Here is a 21,448-nt window from a genome sequence, read left to right on the forward strand (position 1 = left end):
ATAATATATATATATGCAAAAACCTTATAGACTGTACGTAAAAGCTTATAAGCCGCAGTTTTGTGTCGTGCTCAGAGACTGATGCTGTCGTATTAGTTGTATCGAGCATCAAGCCGTTCTTCCGTATAGCGTCTTTTGCTGTGTTGCAAATACTTCATGATGTGAATATGTGCGCAAGTGCTCGTAACTCTTCCCAAAATAAGTCGCGCTTATTTCGTATGATATTTTTATCGAAGGATAAGATTCCTCCGTATACTGAGAAATATTTGCTCACCTGTAAACATTCACTATCGTGTGTCTTTTTAATCGTTTAGCTAAGGCAAAAAGCTTTTGGTGGCCGTGGTCGTTGTGTTATTATAATTATCCCTAATATACTTATTGTGTTGAAGCAGTAAGGTTATTTTGTTTGTTGTTTACTTAACCCTAATGGAGGACAATCGCGAGCTTAGTTAAGGTTCACTGCATTATTATAGCTTTATTCTAACAATGAAACATCTTTTAGACTCATTGGTCTTTACGCCTAGAAACCATTTCTTTTCTTTTACATCTGAAGCTTTACCGTCGGGATAAACTATTTCCGTTAGACAATAAAACTCATTATTTTCGCAGTAATTACTCACGCGTAAGATTTCCTGCCTATATCCTCATTGCTGTTGTATTCATCTTGTCTAAGCCCCGTAGTTTACTTCACACAACGTCAACATCGATACGAAGTTCTGTTCTCATATGCTGCGATTATACTGGAACGTAACTACGATTGTCTCACCACGACCACGAAAAATTTCGCTGGTTCAGTTAGTAACTTAACGGCTAATGACGTCTTTTGGCTTCGGCGATCCCCTACTGCGTTGCCTCTAACTAACACATCTAACTTACACAGACAGGGGATGTTGCCGACGCGTCTCTTCAGGTAAGAAAAGAGAAAACATTGTTGGCGTTTGTTATGTTGTGTATCTGTTAATGCTACCACAATTGTGACGAACAATGCACAAGAGGTGATGGCACACGATACGGAAGTCCAAGTATGGTTGTGTCTGAGTGCTCACATGAGTCATTCTCGTTTCGCACACAGAAGAACATGTCACCCATTAGAAATACAATGTTTGGGTTAGTTTGTTCTCTTTAGCGCGACACGAATGATTCGATCTTAAATACAGGGCCAACAAGGAATGAAAAAGGCAGCATCCCTCACTTTTTCAAGTTGAACAATAAATCACATACCGTACACGTTTACATGACGCTAGGAGGGCGGAGGGGGGTAAGGAGGAGTTGAGTGGCCAAGAGTTTCCCATAGAAGACTAAATAACGACGCTACTGATATTATCCCACTTCATTCGCATTTCTGATAATACCTAGTTTAAGGTAAAAATAAACTATCGGGTTAATAGGGGGTACTTGTAAGCTTTGCCGAGGTACAAATAAAGACATGGCATAAGTCTGGTATAGATAAAGGTATTTATGTGACGATAGCAGGCATAATATTACTTATGACAAATCATTTTTACTATACACATTATAGTGGCCGACCGAAAAAATTACTTTTGTTCTAACTTGCTGTTGATATATATATATATATGTACGTCGACGTGCTTGCTACCAAGGTAAGAAGCTTATCATGGATATCGCGGGCTGTAGTATAGAAGTGCTTCTTTCAATGTAACAACACTCAGCTCCCAAAGGGCAACAAAAGACGGTTTTCGACTTATGTGCACCTTTTTGGAAAAGCGAGATTTTGTCTGGGTAGAATGAGGAAGCTTGCATTATTACCAATATATGAACTAACCATCGTCATCGTGTCCTTATTAGTATGCTCTACGCTACAAGAAACAATTAGCAGGACGCTAAGAAAAACTGAAGATGTAATGAGAAACTGAGATAACAGAAGAACCATAGCAGTAGTAGATGATGACATGCACCCTAATACTTAGAAACGTAAACGTTTGCCCGTGAATTGATGGATTTTATAGATATTTGTCATTTTTATGGCAGAGGAATCTAGGTCACGGCAGCAACTGCTCCGTGAAAGCTACTATAATGGATGAGGCCCTATGAAGCGTTAATAGCAAAAAGGATCTAATGCTAAGTTTAACGTTAACTTGGCATTAGATTTTTGACTTAACGTTAAGTTGCTGTACGTAAGGGTAAAAACTTGATACGAAAGGAAATTCAGACGGTTTGGTAATGATTCGTCGACTCCAATGGGTTGTTCATTGTCTAATTATTAGGATAATAGAAATTACTAAAGGCATATTGAATCAACTAATTAGTTTGGCATGAAACTATTTTGAAAATTCGTGGCTAGCAAGGAGGAAGATGTTTCCTATTTTTTTTAAATTTTATTCCTTTTCGTATATTAGACTGTTATAAACAAGCAAACAAGTCAGTTAATAATTAATAAATATTCGCTTATAGGGCTCAAACTGATTGGCGATGACGTTTTACTCTAACAAGATCCATACTGCTGTGGCGAACACACGCCTTGTCTCTCTTTTCTGGGCTCGTTTCTGCGAATCTATCGTTGCTTTTTCGATAAACCCTCACAGTTGAAATCTAAATTTTGTTTCGCGTTTTGCTAGATGTAAAGATTCCATGAAACAGATATCAGACTGGAATCATCTGATCGACTATAGAACATCACTCACAACAGGTTCACATGATTTTCGACACAGAATTTTGTTTTCGATAACATTATCTTATCATAGTCAAATTTACCACATTCATTAGTCTGAAGGGGATATTCGTTTGTCGAACATTTGTCCCGCTGGATTTGTTGGGCTTACCACATAACAGCTGCAATCCCTTCCCTATTCTTAAAATTCTTACACTAAAACACACACACACACACACGCACACATACACATACACACACACGGACACGCTCACTCCTACATGCATGTTAGAAAGCTTTTTTTTTAATCTAATTTCGGACGAAGGAAATTTTCTCTTGACGCTACATAGGCTGATTTACAATGTTAAGATTTTTAGGAGTGTTCCCATTAGTATTTTCCGACTTTCTGAGGACGATCATATCCCTAAGAACTGATCTTTTGTCAATTTAAATCAATGCGTTGTTATAACGATACGCAACATATATATGTATGCTGTGTAGTAATAATCACATGAGGCAATTAGGTGTTTTCTGCTAATATTGCCCCTTAGTTTGTATCTCCGAATTTTCGTCAGGTATTCATATGTCATGATGTTTTGACTAAATGTATCTAACTAAAACTCTTTGTATCGCCCTTCAGCTTCGGGGGATGTTTCAACCATGAAAACTTCACGCTCATCACTTAAATGACTCTTGAATAAATAAGTCAATAAATCATTTGTCTTTCCCTGCGGTTGTTGTTGTTGTTTTCACTTTTGCATCTGTTTTGGCCACAGCTGTTATTTTTTTTTTCGAGGAGTGAACTCGACGTTGACGTCTTTTCGACTCTTTCCGTACACTTTCTTCTCTTGCTTTGCTGTTTTTCCGCTTAATCAGTTTTCTGCCTTTCTCCTTACATATCATTACATAAATCCTCCGTACGTCCTCAGCCATCATCTTTTATCACTTATCCTATCTTCTACGTAGTTATTGAGTCAAAAAGCTCAGTATCGGCTCCCCGAAAGATTGCTTTGGACGGTTTGGCGAGCTGCTTCAGCGGCCACATTCGCGGCTGCTTGTTGAACGTGTTCGTTGCGCAGGACACCTGAAGCAAATTCGGCCTGCGCTCGCTGGAAGCTGGCCGTCGTGCCGCGATAGAGTGCGTGCACCCGCATCAGCATGATGAAACAGGCCAGCGCAAACAGACCTTGGCAGACGGCTATGGTCGAAAGAAAAATCCCAAGCACCAGTCCATATTTGAATCCATAAATCGCCGTGAACACACCAATGGCGCCGTAGTTGACGATGCCAATTGTTGAAACGATAGATAACACCACCTAAATGCAAAAGAGATAACAGATAACATCATTAGAGAAGTACAGTAAACTTACAGGTACTACTATTGCTACAAAACTATTTAATATAAAATAAGGTACGTTATGCGTCAGATTCGTCATGCTAGGAAATCTAGACGCGCTCAGATTTAAATATTCTCTTGCTGTTTAGAATAAGCAGAAAATTAATGGACATGCTGTAATTCAGAACAAAGATTGCATTATAATCAAAATGCATGATTGTTAATCTTGTCTATCTTTACAGTCTTCGGCAATGATAAGAATGACCAATCATAGACCGAAGATTGTTTTTTATCCCAGCCTGTATCAAATATTGAAATCTATCTCCCTGTACCAACAGGGAGACATCGCCAATGACAATAAGAATATTAGGAAAGATAGCTATACGCCTGTTAATAATAACGCCACGATATTGTTATACTCCTTATATAAAATATTATCGAGGCAAAGAGACTTAGATAACCTTTCGAGAGCTAGCTTGCAAGTCAGGTTTAATTCAATGTAGGAAATATTGAAGAAACATGTAAGGAGAAGATGTAATGAATGAATCAGAATTTGAAATAAATCACAAACCGTAATGACCGTGCATCGTCAAACTTACCTGTACTGTGAAAACAAGAAAAAAAATCATAAAATTGAGCGACGAATCACTTCGGAATGCTCGATAGACGGGTCGGAACCAGCCTACAAACGATAGCGGAACATACAGAACTAGTGACACTATTGAGCCGCCAAAAGTATCGTATGATTTTTTTTCCGTATCCTCAATGAGTAGGGCTATACCTCCAAACACATTTACTATGAGTAACAACGCATAAAAGCCCCACAAATAGTACATTGTGCGGACGATTCGCTGAAATTCGAGGGGAATATCGACACCTATATCTGCAAGAATCAAAAGCAAAAAAGGCAAGAGCAGAACAACAGGCGTAATGTCAACAAACAACCTTTGTAACAAAAGGAAAAGTTCGCGCCACAACAGAAAAACTAACTAGTTAATTAAACAGATTGGCGTATTGGTTATTTCTGATCTAGCATAGTTAAGCAGCGCTATGACGAAGAATATTCGAATATATGTAGAGCGCAACGAGTGATAAACAGATGTTATCCTAATAAGAAATTGACATCCTTTAGCAAACTGAACCCAATAATCTACCTTAATAAAAAAGAGTAATTATTCAAACTAATATATAAGAAGTTTGCGACGAACACCCCTTAAAGGAAAATCGTTACCGGAGCTATTTTTAATGGTTGTTATCATAATAATAATATTTATAGTGACAATAATAATAGTATATTAATCATTCTAATACCTTGATAAAAGCATGGCTTGATCGGTAGGAACGAAGGCAACGGGGGCCAGTTATGGGCGCGAACGTTAAATCCTCCATTCCGGAGAGCCTCTTCACGTGCCTCGAGGTCCGCTGCGCGTCGATCTAGCTCTTCCTGACGCTTTTGTAGCTCTTCTGCCGTCAGTTTTGCCTACATGCACATATATACCTACAAGTTAACTACTGTGCGTATTTCAGATCACATGTTAAGTACCGTATCCGAGATTTGGCGGATCTGGTTGTTTATCCGATGGCTGACAAGATTATTTTTTTTCGCAAATAATGGGTGCATCAGAAAAAGGTTTACGAATGCGACCAAACTAATCATTATAGGCATGTTCGGTGCCTATTAAATAACACAAAGCATGTACATACATGCTGGCATATTTTACGTTACTCAGATCCGTAACTATACTGCGTTTCTTTTTCTAAAAAATAACTTCAACTTTGTAATCCACCCCATTCAGTTGCGGTATTTAATACTACGTTTTAATTTAGTATCAACCGCTACCTTTACCGCGTTTGTATACTCAATCACACTTCGAACAGTGTGAGCAATGTTGTCCGATACTTGAGCTGAGCGTGCTTTGAACTATATTCAAAATTGTTCACTAAATTTGATCACAAAAAAGCCTTGTATGCAACCACCTACATATATAATAGAAATACAAATTTATAAATAGTACTGTGCCAATCTATTTCAAGGAATCATGAAAAAATTATGATCTGTGGGTTTATTTGATTCGAGTTCTATCACTCTGACTACCTTTATATCTGCGAGTTGCGAAGTAAAAGTAAGCCAATAAACGTATAAGCTTAGAAAGAAAAAGTTCATACTACGCATGAAAGCCGCATACATTATAGAGGTGCAGATAATTTTCGAGTAATCCCACAAATGCGGAACTGCTACTGACAAGACCAACGGTGAACTGCAGTGAACAAATCTTAAAGGACCGAATCTTTAGTACAAGACTACGTAATTTGAGATAAGTCTTGGATCGTATGGTGTTTCCCGTGCGCTTTATTGTGTCTATCTTTACCTTCTCGATTCTAGATAATAAGACAGTGAATCATTGCTTGATTAGCTACAACAAATCAGCGCGAATTTTCCGGCTCGCTTCGTAATTGCTTCGATACACAAAATTGTTGATTTATAGTTGACTCAAAACGCCAACTGGCAAAAACGATCTAGTATTCGCACCAAGGGCACTGGGCAGATAAATTTGAAAGCTATTGTAAACAAGGTGAGCGTTGAGCAAGCGATACGTGAACATACTGAGATCTGCGTGTTTTCTAAACGTGCGGATCACACCACTCGTTGACATACAAGGTCTCGTTGGACAATACAACGATGTCTGCTATGGGGCGCTGGGTGGTTTATAGTGATGATAGCTTAGTGAGTAACGTATGTGCTTGTTGATCTTAGTGACACCTCGTGATCTAGGTCCGAACCCGGGCATAAGCAAATTCCGTTTCGTTTTAGCTGGGAGCGAGCCGTCTGATGGGATGCCTGAGGGCGATACTAGACGTAAAAAGTCGAAATATAAAAACGTCTATAATGAGGCTAATCAAAGCAACGAGATATCGCTATACAAGTATCTGTTCGATCACATGGCATCAACCCGACGATTTAGTTACTACTGTCATCGTATCTGATGGGGCTAAATGACAATCCGCAAGATCAAATTCTAATTCACACTTGACTAGGTTCGATCACTGGGGGTAGATTACTGACAGTTATATTTGTTTACATCTATTCAATGACCTTTTATTGTGAAATGGCTTCCGAGACAATTTTGACGTTATTGCAAAGTAATGAGGCTGACGCGTCCCTATGCGATCGTTAGCGCTGCTTTCAGGTGATCCCCTAATAAAGTAAAAGAAAATGCTTGGTAGTACGGTGCGTTCTCAAAAGCCTAATACGAACTATTGGTGAAACTGTCCGGCCGTCGTGATTGTAAATTTCGAACGAGACCAATCCGTCAATTCTTGCCAAACAGAAAAGGTCGCCTATAGGGAGTTATGTTTTGTAAAATTTAGCATAGTTGGCGACTGCTACCGTGAGATGTTTGCAGATCTATACTTTTTCACTACTGTAATTTTACTCAACGTAATTATCAAGTGAAATTACAGTTTTATTGAGGCTTTAATGATGCGACCGGCAACTACCTCCATGATAAGTGTAAACCGGCATTCAATAGATCAGCACAAAAACATGTTACGACGTCATGTATAGACTGATAATGTCCAATGTACGCCATATGAATTTAGTGAGTAAATATTCGTGCCACAAAAACGTTTTATGCGTACAATCTGTTTCGAAAAACTGTGAAAACTCATTTCTTCACTACTTAATCCTGCGATTTTAGGATGACGGCTGTTATGCCATTTGGTGTTTTAATGTAAGAGCTAAACAATCGAAACGCGCTTTGACTATAAGCCACTCTGCAGTAATAGTTCATCGAGTTCTGGCATAGGTAACGTATTAAATGATGTCTGCCAATATACAACGATATTTGGCTTATCTTCCTGGATAGATTCTAAGTAAATAGCTCGAACCTTACGTCCGGTGCCGCCGTCAGACTTTCCGTCAGATGGCTCAAGTTTAGCATGCAAACGCACTACCCATCACCGAGATGTATTCTAAACGCCCGCCATTCCGGTATCTTCTTGTGCTTACGCTTAAAGATTAACTCTACATTTCCATCGCAACCGCCAATCTCCTTAGAACAGAGGTCGACAGGGACGAGCTTCAGCTTAGCAGAATGAGATTCTGCTAATCTGTTAAATATATAATGTAATATGCTACTAATGTCCAGGACTGATAAATCAAACATACCACTTTCACTCAAGCTCTTGTTCACTCGTACTGTTGATGCAATTATGCCTGAATCAGCGCACGTCTACACAATGCTGAGCCGTTCCCTTGGCACTTCAGCAAGAAAAATTGTGTCATTATGGTCGCTATTAGCTATATAAGCTACGACAAAAAAGCACCTAACGACTGCCTTCTGGAATTTGCCTGACATCTACCACGTTTTTTATAGACAGGGAACGCCGTCGCTGACTTTGCTTATACTACCAGCGCAAGTTATGTTCTTGCCGCAAAGTGCCCCTCCATCGAATTCGGATCGGAAGAAATCAAAATCAGCTCAATTAACCTAAATAGCCTATCATCATCCTCAGAGCAGTAACAGTATCCTGAAGGGAAAATATTACTCATTTGCTAAATCAAACCGCAAACCGTTAGGGCACGTTCATATTATGAAATCTTCTTTTGATTGTTTAACACGAAGCTCTAATTTAGTCGAATTTAACAAAGCATCCTAGTGAAGTGTTGACTGTTTAATAAGTTTCAAAAGTTACGATTGAAATCACTAGATAAGTTCTATTCTATTTAGCAGTTATTTCACATAGAAATTTTAATGATTTACCTTTGCTGCTGGGTCGACAGGCTGCATAACAGCTGGCTGGTGGATCTGGTTGTTCCGAACCGCGTCCGCGGTCTGCTGCTGGTGTCGTTTTGCCGGGTCGGGTGGCAGCTGTCCGGACGCTGGTGTCGGATGGACCGGAGCAATCTGTGGCTGGGCCTGATTCTCGAATGGGTTATAGTCGTCAATTATGCCCCCTCCATTGGGCGGCTGTTGGGTAGCCCGCTGAATTGATGGATCACTGAATGGGTTGACGGTTGTCGCTGGGTCAGCAAACGGGTTGTCATCGAAGCCAGACATTTTTCTGTGATACACTGTCAAAGTGATGTTACTAGAAACAGTTTATTAAAAGAGCGCACTATTCACTTCTAACAGCTCGTTATTGTCGTCGTATATTAATAAGAGAGAGTCAGCGAAATTACGATGATATCGGCTTTTTGCAAACCAACTCAGGTTTTAGCAGATCGACGTTTACGGTGTTAAGTTCTTGGTGGTTGTTTTCGATGGAGTTTGATCATAGATAAATGCTTCCCTTTGAATATATCAGGACAACACAGTGTCATCTGTTGTACATACGCAGGTACCAACAAATCTACTGCCTATCGTGTAGAAGAGCTTAAGTGCAAGACACAGACGACGTCACTCATTTCAGCCGAACCACTTCTCTATCGAGCTGTTTCAGTTTCAACACTTGCAACGAGATGAAAATGACGATGATGGCAATGATGTCGTCAACGGAGCAAGAACGTACCCTTTCGTCGTCGCAGAAATTTGCACGATTTCCCCTAACTCCCAACAGGGGCCGAAACAGTTGCCCAACAACAGGCGCCTTTTACCTTCTTCAGGCGCAGAGCGATTAACTCTGTTTATCTGTCTATTGCTTATCGACCTCGTCAGCTATAACAGCCTGGTACTTTCATTCAGTATTTAAGATTTGTCGATGACACGCACCCTCACAACACCGTCTCACGTTGTGCCACTGAAATGTTGGCGTTATTGCCTTGCCTGTTTACACTTCAACTAGTGACAACTCGAGTAATAAACAATATATAGCTATGTTTTCGTGTGATTCAGTGCGTTTGGCAGCGGTCAACTCATTGATGTGTGCCTGCGAATCGCTTGCGACGTTCACTTGGGAAGGGGGCAGCCTCCAGTGACAGCCGGCCGTACAACGATAATACGGCCGCAGCAATCCCGTTAAACTACTGTCAGGACCCGTTCTGCTGCTGTGGCACCGACGCTGCTGTTGTTGCTGATGGCCGTCGTTGTTACAGCTGCTAAATAACAGGCGGACGTAAGTATAGCCGGCCGAGTAAGTAGCCGGCTGCTGCCGCCACCGTCAGGTCAGACCGAGAAAATCGGAGATTCGCTGTGCGAGTAGTATTAGCAACAGCTTGTTTCCATTAAAGAGAAGGACACTATGAACGGTTCTCAATCAGTCAACGATATGGATACAAAGTTAATCGCTAACTGACAATTTATGCTTGTTCGCGCCGTTGTTATTGTGGTGGTGCCGCCGTCCAGCGATCTGATGTAGGTCTGGCTGATCCTGAAAGTCGCCGTCTCACTTGTAATATTACCGCTTAAATTGCTAGTAGGTAACAATCATGCGGAATTTTGAGATGTTGACATTTCTCTACACTCGAATCCGACAAGTAATTAGAGACGCGCTTAGCGTGACGATGATCATGAAAACAACGCAAGCTGATGTCAAATGCACCCGTATAATGTTCCACTATCCGATCAATGAAATGGTAGTCACTTTTCGTATGCAGCTTTAGAGTGTGTCGGAGAACAAGTATCGACGAATGTTTGTTCTTTTATATACAGCGACCGTATCACTACGGTATTGGCAAACAGGTTGATTTTCCTCTTCTTCGGTTTTTGCTACACCTTCTGAACTGCAATTCGTTTTTTCTTTCTTTCTCTTTCTCAGATCAGTTATTTCTGCCAAAACTGATACACCCAGTTTATGTACTCGTAGCACACCAGTAAACACACCGTCAACCTGTGCATTTAAAGTGAAATGACAATAACAACAACGAGCTTCGTGCATTAGAATCCCACGGAGCCCTTCCTCAGTAGTCCCGCCGAGTACACGCACGATTATGGCTATTATCACCGTAATTTTTTAGAGAGAGATGGCTGCTGCTTATAAATTAGTGCTGTGTGCTTCCAACCACAGCGTCATACTGTACACATTCGCCGTCACCAACAGCAGCAGCGAAAAGAGCAGAGCTCCAGCGGACGTCAGCACGCAGAAAGACAGACAGACAACTAAGCCGACAGGCAGGCTGGGTAGCTAGCTAAATGCAGGAACTACCGACAGCGCAGTTCTTCCTGGTCGTAGTAGTCGTGGTGGTGGTGATGGTGGGGGTTATCGAAATGGTGTCTGTCTGGGCTGTGCTTGTTGCTGGATAGAAAATTTACAGCCCTAGACAACCTCACGCCGTTGCTCTCACAAGGTTCACAATAGTTCGATTCGCCCGTACCAGCGATGGCAGCAGCAGCAGCGACAGTAGCGGCAAGGGCAATAGCGGCAAAGTGTTCGCGACTTCTCTGTGAAAAAAAAACAAGGGCAGACGATATCCTGAAGCGGGAACCTATACTCTGCCTAAAATTTTCTATAGCAAAGGAAGCGTGGAGCTTGCACGGACGACACTATACGGGTTGAGCCGAGTCAATAACAATAATGGAGTCTTGCTGCAGTGATAAAAGCAACGATAAAGACAAACACGAGGAAGCGCTAGTGATTGCGACACTATCAGTAGATTAATCCACGTTGATAATAACAGCGGTGATGACGATAGTTATGCTGAGTCGAAAAGAAGGCAGATCGACAACCCCACCTTTTTCTGTCGGACGGGCTTGATGATGGCGGCGATCTTTGGAAATCGGCGAAAATCGCGGGGGTGGCGGTGGCGGAGGTAGACATACTTGAAACCCCAAAAAAATTATGGCGAATGACGGCCACAAGGATCCCACTTCTGCTCCGCGAAAAGGAGGCCGAAGCAGGGCTGACAGTCTCTGGATAAAGGCTGAGGGGTTCGTGCGGGGACGGAATGAGCTGCACTGCACCGTTCGATGCAGAAGGTGCGTGGATAGTCGCTTAAGGAGTGCTTTAGGGCGATATGTTCTTGGGAGACGGGCTAACTTAATGTCGTCAATTTCAAGCATGACAGTGGCTCTGTGAAGGGCGTAAGGAGGCAGTGTGAAATTTCTCGAATGCAGGGAAAAAGATGGCCATATTTATGGTATTATTGCTCCAAGATAATTAATAGAAAGAGAAAAAATCTCATAATCTGTTGCTGTTTCGTTGTACGTCTACAAAATGTGAACGTGGCTTATGTTCAATATCTGATTTCCCCCGTTCCATTCCGTTTTTTAAATCTAACACGTATACTTATTATATATTATTTACAGTAGGAGAGAAACTTCGCACGCGAATAACAAACAATACTGGCGAAAAGTTTCGGTACGTTCTTTCGTAAAACTGATTCTGAAGCTTGGCTCAGTGCATTTCTCAGCGCTGAATACTACTCAAAAGGAGACAAAAAAGGAACGGGGTTTTATAGTTATTTTTTGCATTAGTGGTTTTTCAGACCCTTTTTTTGATGATTATTGGTACAGCGACGTTACGAACCGAGTGGGATTCGTTTGCAGACAGATCTTCTCCTTCACAAATATTAAAAATTGTATCTCTTGCTATTGAATTAGGTCATACGCGCATTGATTGAATTCTATAAAAATATTATTTTCGATGGAAAAATCAATTCATGAAATGCCTTTGACGAGGTGCGCGTATGTATTTAATAGACTAGATATTTTTTTTCCTATCTACGAATTCGCAATTTGAAGGGGTTCAAAGTAAGAGACAGAAGGCAGCACAAAACGTTTAAGCAAGCTTATTTTCGTTTCGAAATATGATCTTTTTTGATTTTTCTATGTAGTAAACTTCCAAGCGTCTTTTTACGACACCTTCGGACACACAAATCAATTTCAGAATTCTCTACCGTTGTTAATAAGTCGTATATACTAGAAGACCTTTCTCTAGTTATTCATACTTCGTACAAATAGGCAATCCTTTATTAATCTGACTACGTAATTAATGAGGAAATCTATCTAATACAAAACCGAAACTTCTAATCCGCGTCAACTTCTCAGCGCCGACGTCACACCTCCATCCACACCATCGATTACTCCGTCAGTTATGAGATTTGCGGATAGCAGTCGATAAACATGTGGATACCGCCTCTGTTTACCTGTGGTTAGTAGGAATCCCGACGAATGGGCCGGCTAGCAAGATATGAATAGCGTGTTTCCATCAGTGTGTGTGATGGATGCTGTGTTCTTCCTTTGAACAACACCGGCTTTTTGGACTGCGGGTATTGTTGCCTACCGGCAAACACTGTTTCATCACTTTATCCGGCGCCGGGGCGTGAATCTCGACACGTCCGCGACACCGTGAGTGTCTATGTGCGTATTGTATTCTTATATTGACTTTAGGTTCGTCTACTTTGAGGACTGATACCTCTAAATAGCTGTATTCCTGTATATGAGTATAATAATGACTCGAATAAGAACAGATGACCATAGTTTTTCGGCCTTACTCCCCCCTAGTCAAGCATACCCCTTTGTCAAGTGCGTCCATTTTCTCATTGGACTCGACGACCGTGAACGCGCGTACTATTGGCTGTGAAACTTGTTTAACGACTTAGATGCTTCTTTGAATTTCTACCTAATTGTTTCTCACAGACTGTTCTTTTTACAATGTGGGTAGGACTGCTTTTTTTGCTTGACTCGTCCCCTAGCGGAACGCAGCGTTTGCCATCGCGCTATTAGAGAGGTTGAACTCTAGAAGATGGTATTGCTAGTAAATACATATATGAGGTGGTTACGGACCACTACTTGCCAACTACATAATATTCTCAGTGTAAAAAGGTAAAGATGATCTGGTAGGCAGAATACAAAGAACATGAGCTGCCTACCATACCACACGTAAGTGCCCTGATTAAGAGAAAAAAATAATTTTTTTTACTGCAATATTTGAAAGTGAAATGAAATGGATGTTTCTATTTGAGTGAAAACGACTAGAAAAACGCGGAAGTCATCGGCGATATGGACATGTCGCATATCTCTTACTTTATTATTTACTATTTATGTGCCAAATAATTGTTATTTTATTTACATGATCATTAGCGATATTGTACATGTGTGTTAGAGCTGATCGACACTACACTACCAATAGCACACCGTGCATTTAACAGAGGTGCACAAAATTGAGGTCTGACTATTCGCATGCAGATTTTTCCGTGGTAAACAAATAGCGTTGCGGATACAAAATCGCACAGTTTGATTCCAGCTTTGATTGCTCTGAAAGAATCAACGGCTACTTTATCAAGGCCTTAACAAACGATACATTATGATGATTCCAGTGGCAAGATTTGCAATAAACAACACAGCAAGAACTACGTAGTCTGCCGTTAATATGCCGCATTAGACAATTAGTAGTATATACTACTAATTTGGTATAAAAGCAATGTTGTCAGCAGTCATCTATGTTAATGTCAATATAAATATATTCCACATATATCAAACGTGTTTATTTTATTACTAATACTAGGGTAGAATATTGGCTATAGCATAGTATTGATACCTGCTACCTAAGCTCTAATATGTTACACGTATACAAGCTAATGCTTGCTTTAACATCTACTGCTTTGACTTACGATATTGTGAGGTGCACTTCCGAAAAAGTAGCGAACGGCCTCTCGACACCACGGAGGTTCACTGCAATCTAAAAAATTGTAAAACGTAGCCGGCGTATAAAGCCGTATATTTATGGGAACTTAGCCAATGCTTCTATACATACACGAAGACACTGATACAAGCAAGCCAACTGGACGGAAAACTTCTGCTTGTGGTTATATTTCCATTGAGTTTTGAGAAATACTACCCGACAGAGGAGCTTTGAGTATGATCAAGAATATTTAAACGAAAAATGGATGGAAAGTTTCATTAGATAGTGAGGCAGAAGACATTCTCGTTATAAATGCAAGCGGCTTAAAACGACCTAACCATTTGATAGATGTGGACCTTGAACGGGACGAATGCTACGAACATACGATACAAGCTGCACAAACCATTGAAAAACGCAATGGTGCCATATTTAATGGGTGCATCTACCAACAATCTTTACCGTCGTGACGATTATTTGTCAAATGGTTGCAGAACTGTCATTTCAAGGCAAATCAAGGAGCCCGTGAATAATGTGGAATCGAAAAATTGTTCTCACAACAACCGGGCTTGCCGGACTTGGAGGAGCTATATATTATTCGAATCAGCTGAACAAGAAGCCATCGCTGAGACCGCAGCCAGTCAGGTGAGATTGAGCGACTCGATTCGCGATATCAAGTCAGATTGTTTTTTGACTACCGTCTTGGGACCTACAACCAACTAAGACTTAATGATGATAATAAATGGGTTTGAGCAATTACGCTTAATCAGCAGCATCGAATCATTGCACTCTTTACTCATAGTGTTTATAAGGCTCCTATTAGTGAGTCCGGCGCACTTTGAAATTTAAATTTCGAACAGTCCGTTAAAATTAATACGTATTATCTTTTACTTGTCCCAGCGTCATAGCAGTTTCTCGACAGCCACATACCTGTTATTGGCGTTCCCTTGTGTGGCTTCTCTATTTATAGCTTCTCGAAGTAAATCAATAGTCGGATATGCTTGCTTACCAGTTGCCATTTTTAGAGCACGGAAGGCTGTGTGATTACGCGAACATGGAACGAACGAATAAACGGGTTGAAGCCAACTTTGGATATTCCTTTGCTCAATCCAAGACAACTGAGTCATGACAATAAGGTCTGGCGTTATCATCAAGAAACCCAGTTGTGTGCCTTTGCTTGCTGGGTCAACAATCCATATGTTTCCTAGGAAATCGAGATAGTAACCTGAATTCATTCTTTCATTTCGGGAAATTTTTCATAGTAGCAAGTGCTGCTGATGTCCGTTGCATGTATTACCGTCACCTCATGCCCGAACCTGTTTGACACTGCCACCGAATTCGGTTTGTCTTCAAGGGGATGCCATTTTTACCATTCTCCGGATGGCAGTAGAGGTCTAAATATGCTTCGTCTATGGCGACCGTATGTTCCAGGCAGGTTTTTGATTGGTTAGGATTCCGCAAAGTGCACGTGGAATATCCTACACATATTTCCAACTGACCTGGGACCAATTCTCGGGCAATCCCTTCTGTACTAGATTTCTGTATTTCTAGTATTTGATCTATTCAACATGTTAACATAACAAAATGCAAGTTTTGGCTGATACAGTCCTTTGACGCCCAACTATTCTTTCATGAGCCTCCTTTTCAAACGCTGCAATGCGTTCTTGCCCTCTGGGTCCCGACATCTGCTCACCTCCTCGCTGATCTTTAACGTCCCAATCTCCATTTCTGAAACGTTTGCACCATTAAAGTACCGGTTATATACATATAATATAGAAAGCGAGCGAGCGAGAGAGAGAGAGAGAGAGAGACTTGACACAGGCATTGGTACCCATTATAGAAGCATCGGTGCTAAAAGGTTTCAATCCTTACAAAAAAAACTACACCAGGAATCATATATTTATACCCTATGTTTGCCTTATGCGTAGCTTGGTTTGCTACAGAGAGAGAGCCAAAGACAGTGAGCAAAAAAGTTGGTAGTCATTTCCATTTATAATCTGTTTTTACTAGTGACCGCCATATTTATTCGATCGAGATAATAATCTAATAATTAGCGATTTCGTGCCACTGATTAATTTATTGTGCTCCTTTGTTGTGGAATTAGGGCAATTTTACCGGTAGATAAAGTGCAATACCTTCTCGTTGGCGGCGGCGCGTCTACCTACGGGGCTTACAGAGCCATTCGGGCTGCCGATCCGAAAGCGCAGGTTCTAATAGTCGGAGAGGACAATCATTTGCCGTATATGAAACCGCCACTATCCAAGGAATTATGGCAAGGTTCGTGCAAAATTTGTCATTGTCTTCATTGTCAGTTGTTAATGAATCGGCATCTCGTTGTGATTTATTATGCAAAAAAATAAGTAGGGCGAAATAATATATAAAAATAACTATTTGCTGGTTTTTCGATACAGGAGATACCTTAAATGAGAAAATGGCATTTAAACAGTGGAATGGCAAAGAACGAAGCATCATGTTCGAACATCCAGAATATTTCGCTAAAGTAGAAGCAATTAAAGAGAGCCCTGGGGTCGCCTATATGGGCGGCCTGAAGGTTGTCAGGATTGATGCTAAGAAGAAAATTGTATACTTCGCCGACGGAAACCAGGTTAGCCAATGTCCACAATGTTCTCCTCAGACGAATTGCTTGCACCATAGTGCGTGCGAGATAGATATGCATTTTTTCATGTTTATGCTTTACACCGAGCGTTAACTAGATCACAGAATTACTATGATTCGTTTCCCTTTAGCTGGAGTATGGACGCTGCTTACTTGCACCGGGCGCGAAAACAAAAAGCCATCCTATCCTATCAAAAATTCCTGAAATTACGCCATACATCGTGGAGCTCAGGACTATCGACAGCTTTAAAAGCTTGCAAAAATCGGCTTTGGAGAGCAAATCAATTGTTATTGTCGGAGAAAGTCCAGCTGCATCGGAGTTAGCAGTTAACATGGTTGAGTTTGCGAAGAGGGCCAATTCAAAATTAGAGGTAAATCTCTATTTATTTTAGGATGTACTGGATTTCGACCCATTTAGAGGTTCGCATAATATTATTCCATAATAATTATTTAAAGCTCAGATAGATAAACGCATCTGAGCTATCCGGGTACATTTGTACTGTCTTGGTAAGTCGTTGTAATAGAAATAAGAAAGCTTTATGTCATATATGTCATGATTTCATATTGACTTGTTTGCAGGTTATTCAAATTTTTCCCGAAGCTGCTAACATGTGCTCTCTACTGCCTGAATACTTGGCGAAGTGGCTAACGCGACAGATCTCAGCTGAAGGTGTCGAAGTTTTATCAGGAACGGATATTATTGGCGCAGAGGTATGATAACCATGCCATGTTACCTGTTGTCAAAGAAAAATGTTTATACCCTATTTAAATATTATATATATAATAAGCTTTGAAAGTAACACTGCTAGACTGCTCACTACAAACCATAATAACTAAAATTGGAGTTAAATGAGGTAAGCAGGCTGACAAATCTATTTACTAGAACGATTTACGAAGCCAGACGTGATAAACGTTTACTTCAATGCAATGCGTATCATCTACTGACTCTTCAGTATCGACTTTCCTGGGTGAGATATTTTCCGTACTGATTCAACAGTTAATTCTTTTAAAATGCTCAATATTAGGTGACAACGAATAAGCAGGTACGGCTTATACTAACATCTGGCAAGCAAATCATCGTGGATCGTATTGTGTTAGCGATGGGATCGGAACCGAATATTGAATTTGCTCAAAAGTCTGGTCTTGAGGTAGGAGCATACTTTAAACAATACATTTAACTAGCCAGGACAAATATCATATTAGATACGTATTACGTGGCCGTTTAAGCCTCTTACATAATATGATGCCTATGTTATGCTACAATAAATAAAATCTACCAACATATCGGTTTCCTGCTTGCATAGTTATCGTAATTTTAAATAAATACTTTTAGCTTCTTAAGTTAATCTTGTTATACGTTCTGCCTCGTTCTGCTTGTGCGCTTAGGTGGACAAGAAAAATGGTGGCATTGTGGTTAACTCCGAATTCCAGGTTAGTACAGACCTGTATGCTGCTGGAGATGCCTGTTCATTCTACGATCAATTGTTGGGCCGACGGCGAATGCAGAGCCATGATCATGGCATAGGCACAGGCAGAATCGCTGGTATGGTTTTTCTGTTATACAAAATATGCGCTTAAGCCTGCCTCGTTTTTATGTTGCGAAGAAAGTTATCATTACAGAACTGCTATGATGTTCTGATCTTACTCACAGATGACCATAGAACCAAACTCGGCTATATATCAGCAGTTATTTGATTGCAGTTACTTTAGCTTTACGTAACTTGTTACCCCGGTGCCATTATCCCGTTTTCCTAATGACAGGCTCCAACAAACTTGCTGTCTTGCCGCAGGGATTATCAGCTTCTTCTAATTAAAATTAATTTGATTGATGCTTCTTTCAATCCGGCATTCCATTGTACTTATCTGGCTACAGTGATGAGATATTTTCCATGCGTGTACATTGTCTCAATGGTCCTTTTACCGTGGCCCAATATTTCCTACGCCCTGCACTAGTGATTGGTTAGATCTAACTTCTACCCATATACTCTGCTATAGTTATCGTGTTACCTTATTGAAGTACTGCCATTCTGTTTCTATTAAATATGCCAGTATCCTTGTGATTTTGTTTTAATTGTGCTGAATATATCAAATACATGTTATATAGTACAATGTTGATGAATGAATATCGTTTGGCCAGTTGTGCGCTTGCGACAATTGATAATGGTAACAGCTTTATTCAATAGTCTAGCGGTCAGTTGTCGCTATCACGACAGCTCATATTTCTATAACATATTTACGTGGAATGATGTATATTGCAGGTCGCAACATGGCAGGAGGCCATAAGTCCTATTCGAAACAGTCGATTATGTGGTGCGACGTGGGCAACGTAGTTAGCTTTGAAGGCGTGGGCGTTCTTGATCCCACGCTAGAGACATACTCCGTCTTTTTCCCAGAACATCCCGAGGAGAAACCCGACTTCAATGGAAGAATCACTCGAGGAGTTGTTTTCTATAAAAACAAAAATGTGAGTAAATATATGTACTTATGAGCTTAACGTTTTGAGGCTATTTAAAAGCTGTGTTTTTTAAACACAAATAACAGCAGTAACCAGATCATAACACAAAACAGGTCTTACCATCATTCTTTTTAATTACATTAATACAATTATTAATACACGAGATTATTACATTATTAATCAATGCAAGAATGGAAAAAAGAAATTTGCTTTCCAGAACAGCATCAATGCTGGTCACATATTATTTTTTTGGCTACAGACGTTTTAAGATACATGTGAGATGCGTGTATCTTTGATAAGTGTTACTTATTTTTTAATTTTTCTTAATTTTAGGATATCGTTGTGGGTATTCTACTCTGTAATACCTTTGCACGACTCAGTGAAGCGGAAAAGATCATAAAGGAGCAGAAGCCCCTTGATCTTAAAGACGTTGCGAAGGTTTTCTACGAGAAGTCGAGATTTAATGAACCTACAGAGGTGCAACAGATATTGGCGGAAAGCAGTAAAAAGGACGATGCAGAGAAGGCCAAGAATTGAGCTCTTGATTTCTCCATCATCTTAAATCATCGTTAGGACTACATAAAAAAAACACGTTTTTTTTTTACCTCCTTACTTAGCAAACAGTCGTTTATTAACAAGCAGTATTTTTCTCGCCCACGCGCTTCGTGTCTGTTTAATTAGAGAAGACGCATGCGCTCGAACAATTTTCGTCGAGTTTGGTCATTGTTCTCTGAATGTCTCTAAGTTTTCAATACCCCTTTAAGTAACTTGACATAACTTCTGATGTATACAATTCGCTAAATTTTCGTTGGAATATGCTTATCGGCATAATAAAATCTCGATATTTTATTCAATGAGAAGCGATGTCAAGTATCGAAGTGGATTAACTAGAAAAAAAATATCACTTTAAAGTGTTCCGTATTTGTCTAAAGATCTCAGGACATTTAGAGTGCTTCTATAAAAACGGCGTGACATTAGAAAGTAAATTCCGTAATATCTTTATTGTTGCTACTGATCAGATTATATTCTTATCCTTTCTGGTAACGACGTTAGACCTCGAAATTTTTCCAAGCTGGTTAAGGCGCCCTGACAATTATAACCTATTTACATGACGAGGTATCGACAAGCGTGCGGGCAGACAGGTAAGATTAAAGCGGATAAATAGTGGAAAGGGAACGAAGATTCTGCAGTGCAAACAACCTTAAGAGGTAGTATAAGCACACACACGAAAATAGTAGTAGTTCTTGTTAGTGCCTTCGTGCAAACGCGCGTGTTGAACTGAAGAACAATTCGATTGTTACGACGGGCTGGCTGTGACTTAATGTGCTTCAAATCTGATTGCTCCGATGTTAGGAACCTGTGAATGTCCGGCTAAACTAAATCGAGTCAATGGTATATGACAATACGGCATTTAGGGTATGTTAAGACCGACCTAAGCGTAACACTAGAATGTTTGCACTGTTGTTTAGACGGAGCAGAGACAGAAGTGCTATCGGTTATTAAGAGCAAATGTTTCGTAGGTTATTAGTATAAATCGGATATTAAGAGCAAATGTTTCGTAGGTTACTAGTATAATTCGGATTATTGATTTTTGACACGGATTTTTGATTGTCAGACTTAACGGTAATTTAAGTACGTGCTAACATGTATGGCGAATATATATGGCGAGTGGTCGGTGGACATGTGCTTGGTTTGATTGTGTTTTCAAAATTTTAATGGATAAATAAATATACTTATAATTGTTTTAACAACTGAAGCTGTTGATGATATGTTATGTTATAGAAAAATTGAATTTAGTTGCAAACAAGAATCAAGTTATCGGACCAATAAAAATAGTTTTATACGCCAACAACGAAGTACGCTAGTCGTTACACGCAAAGAAAATCAATAGAAAAATGTCATTTTACAAATGTTGCTTTCTCAAAACATACAAATT

General features: G+C 40.1%; 2 protein-coding genes across 7 annotated transcripts; one reads left to right on the forward strand and one right to left on the reverse strand.

The window, feature by feature from the left end:
* Positions 1 to 449: 449 nt before the first annotated feature.
* LOC111265277 (secretory carrier-associated membrane protein 1) lies at positions 450 to 11,649 on the reverse strand. 2 transcript variants are annotated; one of them, XM_022841816.2, is made up of 5 exons: positions 9,456 to 11,649; positions 8,708 to 9,008; positions 5,256 to 5,424; positions 4,544 to 4,827; positions 450 to 3,924 (listed from the first exon to the last, which is right to left on the reverse strand). In XM_022841816.2, the coding sequence occupies exons 2-5, from the start codon at positions 9,002 to 9,004 to the stop codon at positions 3,592 to 3,594; spliced, it is 1,083 nt and encodes a 360-aa protein (XP_022697551.1). In that variant the 5' UTR covers positions 9,005 to 9,008; positions 9,456 to 11,649; the 3' UTR covers positions 450 to 3,591. The 2 variants fall into 2 exon arrangements, with proteins under 2 accessions (XP_022697551.1, XP_022697550.1); XM_022841815.2 differs by having other exon boundaries at positions 8,708 to 9,018.
* Positions 11,650 to 11,780: 131 nt separating this feature from the next.
* On the forward strand, positions 11,781 to 21,268 carry LOC111265276 (apoptosis-inducing factor 1, mitochondrial). 5 transcript variants are annotated; one of them, XM_086970423.1, is made up of 10 exons: positions 11,781 to 11,797; positions 14,936 to 15,086; positions 16,546 to 16,718; positions 16,853 to 17,046; positions 17,189 to 17,428; positions 17,637 to 17,768; positions 18,083 to 18,205; positions 18,444 to 18,600; positions 19,316 to 19,521; positions 19,846 to 21,268. In XM_086970423.1, the coding sequence occupies exons 2-10, from the start codon at positions 14,974 to 14,976 to the stop codon at positions 20,047 to 20,049; spliced, it is 1,542 nt and encodes a 513-aa protein (XP_086826549.1). In that variant the 5' UTR covers positions 11,781 to 11,797; positions 14,936 to 14,973; the 3' UTR covers positions 20,050 to 21,268. The 5 variants fall into 5 exon arrangements, with proteins under 5 accessions (XP_086826549.1, XP_022697547.1, XP_022697548.1 ...); XM_022841812.2 differs by lacking the exon at positions 11,781 to 11,797 and adding an exon at positions 12,952 to 13,180; XM_022841813.2 differs by lacking the exon at positions 11,781 to 11,797 and adding an exon at positions 12,952 to 13,168.
* Positions 21,269 to 21,448: the final 180 nt, after the last annotated feature.

Source organism: Varroa jacobsoni, unplaced genomic scaffold (genome assembly GCF_002532875.2).
Source record: "Varroa jacobsoni isolate VJ856 unplaced genomic scaffold, vjacob_1.0 scaffold_950, whole genome shotgun sequence".
NCBI lineage: Eukaryota > Metazoa > Arthropoda > Arachnida > Mesostigmata > Varroidae > Varroa > Varroa jacobsoni.